Source organism: Pediculus humanus, genomic scaffold, assembly GCF_000006295.1.
Source record: "Pediculus humanus corporis 1103172108263 genomic scaffold, whole genome shotgun sequence".
NCBI classification, from domain to species: Eukaryota; Metazoa; Arthropoda; class Insecta; order Psocodea; family Pediculidae; genus Pediculus; species Pediculus humanus.
This window is the reverse complement of record NW_002987832.1, coordinates 155,093-167,316: the sequence shown is the minus strand read 5'-3', so window position 1 is coordinate 167,316 and position 12,224 is coordinate 155,093. Positions and strand designations below refer to the sequence as shown.

General features: G+C 25.7%; 1 protein-coding gene across 1 annotated transcript; it reads right to left on the bottom strand.

Moving 5' to 3' along the window:
- Positions 1-1,679: 1,679 nt before the first annotated feature.
- Phum_PHUM494270 (uncharacterized protein) lies at positions 1,680-2,506 on the bottom strand (the record flags this gene model as incomplete). Its single annotated transcript, XM_002430631.1, has 2 exons — positions 1,680-1,699; positions 2,149-2,506. The coding sequence occupies 2 exons, from the start codon at positions 2,504-2,506 to the stop codon at positions 1,680-1,682; spliced, it is 378 nt and encodes a 125-aa protein (XP_002430676.1).
- Positions 2,507-12,224: the final 9,718 nt, after the last annotated feature.

Here is a 12,224-nt window from a genome sequence, read left to right as displayed (position 1 = left end):
AATAATAATAATAATAATAATAATAATAATAATAATAAAATCGAGTCCTAGGTTTCAGGCACGCACACGCACACGCACACGTTAATAAATCAAAATGTAAATGGACTCAACGAAATCGAGAATGAGGATGACTAAAAAAACTAAAGCAGACGATATGACTACTACTACTACTCCTACGGGGGAAGGAAAACGAATATAATAAGAAAAACAGGTACGGAGCAGGTTGTTGTACATCTTGATTTTCAAATAGATACAACAACCGCTCAACCGCTAAAAAAAAGAAAAAAAAACCGGAATAAAAAAACAAACGAGTCGATTCAAATTATTATTACTATCATTATTATTATTATTATTATTATTTAACCAAGTCAATTTCGTTTTCTTAAGTCATTTGTTTTAAATGTAATGATATGAATAAATAATTTAAAAGTGAGAGCTTTATTTTAAATGAGAGAGAGAGAGAGAGAGACAAAGAGAGAGAGAGAGAGAGAGATACCAGAAAACCTGTTTGATAAAAATATGTTTTACCCGACATTAAAACTTTGTGCCTCGACAATAAAAAAAAATTAATTATAATAATAATAATGATGGTAATTTCGACGCCGACAAAACAAACAAACAAACAAAAATTTTATCCCTTAAAAAAAAGCGAAATTCCAATCCGATTCTGAAAACAAACAAACAAACGCAAACGCAAACGCATAATCGTGACTCCTTTAAAACTTTCTAATTTCCTGGATGGGCCACGACCGAGTACCACTAGATTCCTCTCTCTCTCTCTCTCTCTCTCTCTCAATATTACCCCCATAAACAATTCATCCATTGTTCCTTTCTTTTCCTCCATTTTTTTACTTCTTTAAAAAGAAAGAGAGGAAATAGAGAAAAAGAGAGAAAGAGAGAGAGAGAGAGAGAAACAGAAATGAATTTTTGTTAAAAAGGCAGATAATTAATTTATTTACCTGACGTTTTTTGTGATATTAATAATAATAATAATATTTTTTTTCCTTTTTTTTTTTTTATAAATTTAAACGGTAGCCACAGCCACTGCTGCCACTACAACGACTACCATTTACCGGAACATAATCATTTATCACGCACAAACACTACACGATAATAATAATAATAATAAAACACCGATCGCTTTGTAAACGAATATTATTAATTCGGGGTAAAAAAAAAAAATATTTCGAACGTGTTCGACGCGGAACGTTTTAAAATGGCTTCTTTCCGAAACGAAAAGGAAGGAAAAACGTTCGAAGAAGGCGGTGAACGACTGCGATCCCCTCAAAAAAAAAAAAAAAAAATGTTTTTTTTTCCTTCCATTCTTTCTTTCTTTCTTTCTTTTCATTTTTTAAAAACTTTTTATTATTTTTGACCAGATAACGACAAGAAAAGAAAAACTTAATAATAATAATAATAATAATCGTTATCGTATTTTCATTCGAGAACAATAACTCGAACTCGAAACTAATTTTTTTTTTTTTTTTTTGTTTTCTTTTCGACACTATCAATGTATTTTTTCTTTCTTTATTATTATTATTATTATTTTTTGTTTCTGTTGTTGTTGTTGTTGTTCTTATCATCAACGTCATCGTCATAATCATTATTATCATTATTATTATTATTCGCTCACGTTGTCGTTGTATAAAAAATTAATTTAACTCATTATGTTTTTTATTTCAATTGAAATTTAATATCCCTCATTATTATTATTATTATTATTATTATTATTATTTTCGTATAAACACATAACGACGACAACTTATTCGATTCGACCTTGTTTGCGGTTGTTGTATTATACGTTCGAAAATAAAAAAAAATAAAACAAACAAACAAACAAAAAAATAAAAATTTTCCCCGATTGTTTCGAAACAAACACTTATTAAGAGACAGAGAGAGAGAGAGAGAGAGAAATAAGAAAAAGAAGAAGAAAAAAACAATGAAACAATGGGCCTTTTACCCCGCGAACAAGAGAATAAATCTTATTATTATTATTAAATGTTAATTTCTAGTTACACGATTATTTTGTAATCGTTAAAACATAATAATAATAATAATAATAATTGTGCGTGTGCGTGTGCGTGCGCGCGTTTTTTTTTTCGGAATCAATTCGTTAAAAAAAAATAATAAATTCGAATAATGGCTTACCGTGACTAGCAGCGGCATAAGGCGTGTGCATGCTTTGATGGTAATATCTAGCAGCGGCAGCGGCTCTATGACCCTGTGCGTCACCCGACGATAGTCCTCCGTGATGGTGGGCGAAAAAATTGTTCATGTGTTCGACAACGGCCGAAGACATTTCACCGTGAACCCCGTCAACAATACCTAAACTATTTTGTCTCACTTCACTATTCAATATTCCGGACGATGTTGTTTGGTTCGGATCTATTATCCCGCTGCTCATGCTCTGACCCCCTAAATTAGGACTACCCGTTTGATGTAGGTTCAGCCTGGGGGATTCATACCACCTGTGTGAGTTCACGCTGTCCGTCGCGGTCATATCCATTTTATAACTTCACTCCGTCATCATCATCATCATCATCATCATTATTCTCCCATTCCGATTCACGGATTTTTCTCTTTTTATTTTTCTCTTTCTTTTTGCTTAACCGGAAACAAATCGAAAGAAACGAAAAACAATTTACAAAAAAACACTTAAAACAAACTTTATTATTATTATTATTATTATTGATATTAATAATAATAATAATTAAAATTTTCTATCGTCGTCTCGATTTCCGAACCGTTCGATTCTGCAACAGAAAAAAAAAACAAAAAGTTAATGCAAAAATTTATTTTGATGATAATAATAATATTTATATATTATATTGATTACTGATAAGGATTATCGATAGTGTGACCTTGAATATTATTACTTATTTATTTATTTATTTTTTTATTAACAAAAACAAAATTTAATAAATAAATATATAAATTTGATTTGTTTTCGTCGTCATCATCACGGCCATTATCATTATCATTATCATTATCATTATTATGTTAAAAAAAGGGGGGGGGGAAACTTAATGCATGGATATACGTATGTATTTATTTATTTATTTTTTAATAGCATTACATAAAAATAAATAAATAAATAAAAATTACAGTAATAAAAATATATATGTAATATCTGTAGGTAGATAATACCACCTAACATGGATAAAATTAATACGCCCAGGTAAAATTTTTTATCGTTAAAGAGAGAGAGAGAGAGAGTGCGTGTGAGAGTGAGAGAGAGTGAGAGAGAGAGAGACAAAAAATTTAATATATACGCGTATTCGTAACGTTGGTCACCAAATACAACATAAAAAATAAAACGTGGATTTTTTTCGACAACCCCCCTCAATTCCTTTCACGTCCCCCATAACTCTCTCTCTCTCTTTTCCCAATTCGTATATCGATAAAGTAATTTTTACGTCGTTATAATGATAATGATAATTAATAACAATAACAATAATAATAATAATGTCATTTGAAAATATGTATGTATATTCATTTATAAATAAATCAAAGAAAAATGACGCGGAACATTACGATCAAATCGATCATTAGTTCTTTTTATAATTATAAAATCGTGTAATTATTATTTAAAAATCTTTATTAATAATCACGAAACAATCGGGGGGGAGGGAGGAAAAATTTAATTTTTTTTATGATGATTACCCCCGTCGTTTGTTACAACTCGTAAATTCAATTCATTTAATAATGATCCTCCCCTCCCCCCATTTTTTTAAAATGAATCGTTATTTAAATATTAAAACAACGTTAATAAAACTTTAAAAAATTTATTAATCGTGCGTGCAAGGGGGGGGTGCGAGTTTTCCTTACGTCGAATTTAATTTGTTAACCTTTTAAATAATTACGCACAAATAAAATTTGTTTCCCCCCTCTTCCTCATACTGTTATTATTATTATTATTTCGTTCGACGTGATGTTAAAACAAATAGTAATAATAATAATAGAAAATCGAGTTATTCCGAGAGTGGAAGGAAGTAGTGGTGGTGGTGGTGGGGGATAATAGAGTCCGGAATTACGGACTCGAGCCAAAAGGCTATAAATAATAATAATAATAATAATAATAATAATAACGTTATGTGTAATTATTATTATAATTTCATTAGGGAAAAACTATTTTTTATTAAGACGTTATAAATTTTCTTTTTTTCTTTTAGTTTTTTTTTTTCTCCGAGTTATCCGTCGTATTTATTATTATTATTATTATTATTATTTTTAATCGTTTTATTATTATTATTATTATTATTATTATTTTTAATCGTTTGACAATAAAATCATTAACGTTATTATTATTATTATTATTATTGCTACAAACGCGTCAGAGAAGGAAAAACGTTAGGAGAGAAGAAAAAAAAAATGAGAAAACAATGAGTGCGTGTGCGTGTGCGTGTGTGTGTGTGTGTTTGTGGTAGTCGTTTTAAATAATATGATAATAACCGGGTGTCGTCGTCGTCGTCGTTTGCTTCTTTATTAAAAACAAACAACAACAAACAACAAACGCTAATAAACGATTTATCCGATTTCACGATGGAGAAAATTTTTTAAGAAAAAAAAATAAAACTTTTCGCGGTTATTTCGTTTTACGCGGATTTTCCTACTCCCTCCCTACCTCCCCTCTTTCCCGCCCCCCAAAAAAAATTAGTGATAATAATGATGATGATGATGATGATGATGATGATGATGATGATGATAATAATAATAATAATAATTAATTTAAACGTTTTCGATTTTATAAGAAATCAAGGCTATTAAAGTTCGTTGACTTTTCTTTCCTTTTTTTGCTAAATTATTATAAGGCGTAAGCGTTTATATATATTTGCACCACCGTTACCGTCACCACCACCACCACCACCTCAATACCTTTTAACCCACCCACACTTTTCCTCATGTCCACATTCAATGAAAAAAATAAAAATAAAAAAATAAAAATTTAATAAAAAAAAAAAAAAATTTATGTGCGTGCGACATTGACGAATGTTAATTTCACGATGTGAATTTTAATATTATTATTATTATTATTATTATTATTATTATTTTATCCTTATTTTTCGAAAGTCAAATGCATCGTCCAAGTTTTATCATCATCATTATTATTATTATTATTATTAATAAACGCAACGTTTTTTTTTTTTTTTTTTACGTACGTGCGAGTATAAATTATGTAAAAAAAACCATGAAAAATTTATATATATAAAAAATCATTCGAACCCACGCAGTTATAATAATAATAATAATAATGATAATAATAATAATGGTAAATTAAGAAGCCATCTATAATTTCGTTTCAATATAATAATAATAATAATAATAATAATAATAATAATAATGCGAAATAAATAAATAAATAAACAATCGTTCAAGGATTTTTTGTACTTAAAACACTCGAAAATAATTTTCGAGGTTTTCCCTTTAAAAAAAAATAATAATAATTTTTTTTGATAATGTTCAAAATAATAATAATAATAATAATTTCGATTGTCGTCGATATGAATGTTATCATCATCGATATCTCGATTGTTTTGACTTTCGATAATAATAATAATAATAATAATAATAATAGGAATTTGTTTTTTTTTTAGTGTATATATATTTGTACGGTTATCTGTGAAAATTTACTTTGGGTCATCCTTATGTGCTGTAGTACATTATCGATAAATAATAATAATAATGATGATGATTTTATTGTAAATTAATAAACGATTTTCAGGGCCTTAAAACGACAAACTCCGTGACGAATTTAATAATTTATATAAAATGAAGGAAAAAAAAAAAAAAGAATTTTCTAGAAACTTTTACATTATTTAATTTAAAGAGGGGAAAAATATTTTATGGGTTTCGAAGGGGAGAATAAAAAAAGAGAGGGGGGTAGTGAGGGGGAAAGATAGAGGGAGACAAAGAAAAGTTTTCGAATAATTTTTTTTTGTGGAAAAGTCGAGAAAATTATTAATTTTTCACTTTCGGAAATTATTTTCAACGTAAAAATTTTTTTTTTTCCTCTTTTTTCCACCGCCATTTTGATTTTTTACGAATTCGTATATTAATAAAATAATTTTATATAAAACGCACACGCACAATTACGTCACACATAAAGTCACGTGTTCAGGATTAATCGAATTTAAATTTTTTTTGTTCTCCAGATCTTTTTTTTTTATTTTTCCAGAGCAAACTTTTTAAACCGACAACCGATTCATCAAAAATTTTTTCCACTGTCGTTTTTTTTTTTTTTTTTTTTTAAATCATTAAAATTTATTTGATTGATTGATTGATTGATTGATTGGATTGTTGGTTAGTTGAGTGATTTATCGAAAAATTTTAATCTTATCTTTATAAGTTATTTGTTTTAAATTAATAAAACTATGTCACACACACAAACGCACACATATATATATATATACGATCGAAAATCAAAAACAATCAAACAAACAAACAATCAAACAAATATTTTAGTAAAAATAATAATAATAATAATAATAATAATTTAATTAATTTATAACAAACAACGATCAAATTTAAGGGTGAAACGCCGCGGGTTTCGTACGATAACATTAACAAAATCTCTCTCTCTCTCTCTCTCTTTCTCTCTCACTTTTTCCTCTCTTATTTTCTCCCTCTCTCTCTCTCTTTCTCTCTCACTTTTTCCTCTCTTATTTTCTCTCTCTTTCTCTTCCTTTCTTTTCTCTCTTTCTCTCTCTCTCTCTCATTCTTTTTCTCTCTTTTTTTCTCTCTCTTTCTTTTTTTCTTTCTTTCTCACTTCTCTCTCTCTTTCTTTTTCTTTTCTACTCTCTTTCTTTCTCTTTTTCTTTTCTCTTTTTCTTTTCCCTCTCTCTCTCTCTCTCACACACTTTTCCAGATATTTTTTTTCAACGAAATCAAATCGGGAATATTTTCCATCCTACAAAAGTAAATATTCCAACATACTAACTATCTGTCAGGAATCGATTACGTCATCATCATAATCATTTCAAATATCGATAACAATAAATAAATAAATAAATAAAATAATTGATCGTTGGTAACTCATAATGAAAACATAAAAAAAAAAATCGACGCCATTTTCCCATTTTTTTTTTACAATAAAAATCTCGTAAAATTTTTTTTTCTAAACAATCGATCGATAAATCGAACAGACGAAACGCAACGAAAAAAAAAGGCAAAAACAACAACGACAATCGAGATGGGATAGCAAATGAAAAAAATTATGTAATAAAAAATACCCTCATAATAATGATAATAATAATAATAATGATGATGATGATGATGATGATGATGATAATAATTATAATAATAATAATAATAATAAAAAGAAAAACGGTAAGAAAACGATTGAAAAAAATAAAATAAAAATAAAAAAAAAAGTTTCGTCATTTGTGAAAAAAAAAAAAAAACAATAAGAAACAACAACGAACAACAAACAACGACGACGACAATCAAAACAATGTAAAAATTCTATTATCAGTAAGTTTTAATCAATAGATAAACAAAAATTATATGTGAGAGAGTTTGGTATACTTGCTGATAACGAATAATTTCATTAGCATAACTGATTATTCTATGACAATCATCGATAAATCAATAACTAAATAAATAAATATACATAATTATTAAAAAAAATTTTATAATGGCGTCATTGCTACCGTTAATTTCATTATTATTATTATTATTATTATTATTATTATTATTATTATTATTATTATTATTAATAAAAGGGGGATCCCTGAAAGATTTTTTTTTTTTGTTTTTAAGAGAAAAAGAAAGAGTGAAACGAAAAAATTCTTTTTTTTTTTTTTAAATCTCGAGCGCAAAAATGTATTTCCGGTTTTTGACCGGAAATGGTAAATTTAAAAAAAAATTTTTTTCCTTTTTTTTCAAAAAACGAATCACTCAACCGTAATCGTCTGCTACAACAACTTCCGTCGAATAAGAAAAAAAAAAAAAAAAAAAAGAATGAAACTTGTTTGTAAATATAATGAAATTAAAAAAAAAAAAAAAAAAAATTTAATAATAATAAATAAACTATAAAGTAATAATAATAATGATGATAATAATAATAGTAATAATAATAATAATAAAAGACCATGTGAATTGCGTACATTACGAGACTCGAGTACAACAACAACAAAAAATAAAATAAAAATAAAAATGGCGGACATAAAAAAAATTATCATTATTTTTTTAAATTGCAAAATAATAACGATAATGATAATAGTAGTAATAATAATAATAATAAAAGTGGTGGCGAAAAATTTATTATTATTATTATTGTTTAATTATTTTTTCTTTTTTTTCTTTTTTTTTTTTTTGTTAAATTTTACGATTATTTGATTATAAAATTCGTTAAATCGTTTTTTTTTTTTTTTTTTTTTTTTTAGGGGAAAATAATAATAGTAATAATAATAATGATAATAGGTAGAAAATTTTTTACACGCGTACACGCGCACACGCACACGCACTAAAACTCTTTAACGATAAATAAAAAAAAATTTTTTTTAAAAATAATATCGCCAAATTTCGACTCGCAAATCGCCCGGAAAACAAAAAATAAAATTCATAGAGTAAATAAATAAATAAATAAATGATCGTCGCGTGTAATTTAAACTTAATTACTATAAATAATAATAATAATAATAATAATAATAAAGTATACATTTTTTTTAAAAAAATTCGAATTTAATTCATGAAAAAAAAATTTTTTTTTTTTAAATTTTTTTTCCTAGCAGAAGACGCCAAAAATTTTCTTTAATTTTTTTCCCCTCCCCCTCTCCCTCTTCTCGTCTCTCTCATATTCTCTTTCGCGATTGTTGTTTAATAATAATAATGATAATAATAATTTGTTGTTTTTTAAACTCTTTGGTTGTTTTGTTCCAATCCACTAATTAAGAATTCTTAGGTTGATTGTTTTCCATCATGAGCCCGTAAATATTTTGGCGCGAGACCAAGAAAATCAATCGAAACTCTCGAACAACGAATCCGAGTACAAAAAAAATATATATATATCGAAGCCAAAACACATCGATATATTTATTTATTTCGAGATATCGAAATTCGTTCCTTATTACAAATTAATAATGATGCGAATAAATTATTTTAAATTTATTAAAAAAAAAAAAAAAAAAAAAAAAAATGACCCGTCGTTCGCGCTTTAAAAATTTTCCCGTTTTTTTTTGTACTCCTAATATCATCATCATCATCATCATCATCATCATCATCATTAACATTACCAACATCATAATTATTATTATTATTATTAATAAAAAAATTATTTAAATCTATCCATCTATCTATCACACTCTGTTCGTACACTCCGTTCATTTAATTAACAATTTTTATCATTATCATTATTATTATTATTATTATTAACTATTAACCGATCGACTAATAATAATAATTCGGTAACTAACGTAACTATATCATCATCATCATCATCATTTTAACTATTAAAAGTAATCCGTAGTTAATAATAAATAAATAAATAAATAATTTGATTTATTTTTAAAAAGTGCTACGAATTTATGGGGGGCTAAAGAGAAAGGGGAGAAGAGAATAAAAAAATTAAATGATAATGATAATAAATCAATGAATCGTTTAAAAACTTATTTAAAAAAAAAAAATGTTAATAAGTTTTTAATAAATAAATAAATAAATAATTAATTAATTAATTTATCAATTAATTAAAAATAAAATTTTAAAACCGATAAATTTTCCGATCCGTTACGCATTAATTACCGATAATAATAATAATAATAATAATAATAAAGGTAAATAAATAAATAATTAAAAATTTAAATAAAGTTTTTAAAATGCGAGAAATTTTTGCGTGTGTGCGTGTGCGTGCGTGAGTGCGTACGTGCGTATTTTTTTTTTTTTACGTGAATGCGTTAATGATCACATAATCCGCGTAATGTTTTTTTTTTGTTGCGAATAAATTAATTAATTAATTAATTAATTAACGTCGACGTCGTTTGCTTCGTTTATCACCATCACCAACATCATTAATATTATTATTATTTTAATAAATGATAAAAACGAAAAGAAAAAAACAAAGGGGGAGGGAGGGGAGGGAGGAAATTAAAAACCCTCCAGTCTCCCTTCCAGTTATTCTTTTTTTTTAAATGTCCAAAATTGTTTTCCAAAAAAAAAAAATTATTATGCAAATTTATATATTCAACTTTTCAACCGCCTTTTTTTTTCTCTCTCTCTCTCTCTTCATCTTTGTTCGTTCGTCGGTTGTTCTCAGGTTTTTTTTTTCTTATTTTCGACATAATAATAATAATAATAATAATAATAATAATAATAATAATAAGGATCAAAATGATGATGATGATGATGATTGTAAAAAAAAAAAACATGTATTGCAAGTTAGAAAAATTTTAAAAATTTCGAATTTGTTTAAAAAAAAAAAAACTACGAATGTAATAATAATGATGATAATACTAATACTAAAATCACGGGTTTAAATTCCAGTTTTTTTTTCTGTTTGTTTTGTTTGTTTGTTTGTTTGTTCGTCTGTTTGTTTGTTTTTATAAAAAAATTTATTCCAAAGTTTTAACGCGATTTAAACAAAAAAATTACGAGAACGAATCCGCGTTGATTATTTATTTATTTAATTTAAGTTTTTATTAATTAATCGAATTAATTTTTTTTTTTTTTACACGGTCGTAAATTAAATAATAATAATAATAATAATAATAATAATAATAATAATAATAATAATAATAATAATAATAATAATTTCGCATCTTTTTCTTCTCCTTTTAAAAAATTTTTTAATTAATTAAATAAATTTAAGTATACTTTACGACAAAAATACGCGAAAATTTTTTTTTTCGTAATTTTTTCCCGTCGAATAAAAATAATAATAATAATAATATCGTCTGCTTTATCGTCGTTTATACGTGTTTAGTAATAAATAAATAAATCAACATCATTATTATTATTATTATTATTAATTAAATTAAATTCGTAAACGTGATATGGACGAACGTTTGTTTGTTCATTTCGCGGAGTTTTCGCAATCTTACTACACTAACAAATTTAGTAAAATACAAACGATATATATATATATAAATTCGATATATCGAATACGTTCGGTATATATGAATAAAAATATCGAATTTATTTTTTTTTTATTTTTCGTCTGCTATTTGTTTTTTTTTTTTCCGTCGATTAAATCCCTCATTATTATTAATAATAATAATTTAAATTTAACGATACGAGAGAAGACGTTAAAATTCGAACGATTAAGAAAAAAAAAACAATAATGATGATAATAATAATAATAATGATGATGATGATGATGATGATGATGATGATGGTAATGATAATGATGATTATTTTGGAGAAAAAAAAAAAAAGTGAAGAAAAATTTAAAGGAAATCGTTAAATGCTGAATCTGGATGGAAATAATTTAATTTTCGATGCCGTCGGATAATAAGCGTCGCGATTGTTTTGATAACAAAAATAATAATAATAATAAAAAATTTGTTTACGAGAACAGCGACGGATTAAGGAAAAAGAATTTCCGAATAATTTTCTTAAAAAAATTTCCCGAAAAAAAAAATTTAAAAAAAACTCACCTAAATCATTTTTTTCCTCCTTTCAAATTTTTTTTTCCTTCCACGTTTTTTTTTTTTTTTTTCTCTTCTATTCTTTTTCCACGATTTTTAACCAAAATCCTTTTAAAATAAGGTTTATTTTACACTCTCCTTTTCTTTACTCTTTAAATTTGGTTGTTGTTGTTGTTGTGATTGTTGTGGTTGTTTTCGTCAATACGACATTTTTTTTATCGATTATATTTTTTTATATTACACACCGACATCATCATCATCATTTTTTTTATACCTTAAAAAAAAAAAAAAAAAAAACAACAAATAACGTTCAACTCGTAAAGTCACTCCCGACCGATAAAATAACTATTATTATTATTTATGATGATAATAATAATAATAATAATACACAAATATAACGACGAAAATAAAATCGATTCCCGTAAAACGAAAAAAATTTATTCGCGTATATTAGTTCGTTTCCCCGTTTGTTCGTTTGTTTGTTTATTTGTTTGTTGTATTACACTTTCCGAACGGATTTTTTTTCATTTTTTTTTTTTAAATAATAAAGGCAGGCATTAACTCCCGATTATTATTATTATTATTAATAAATTGTTGTTGTTTGTTATTTATCGTTGTTTTCGATTGTTAACAGTAATTATTAAA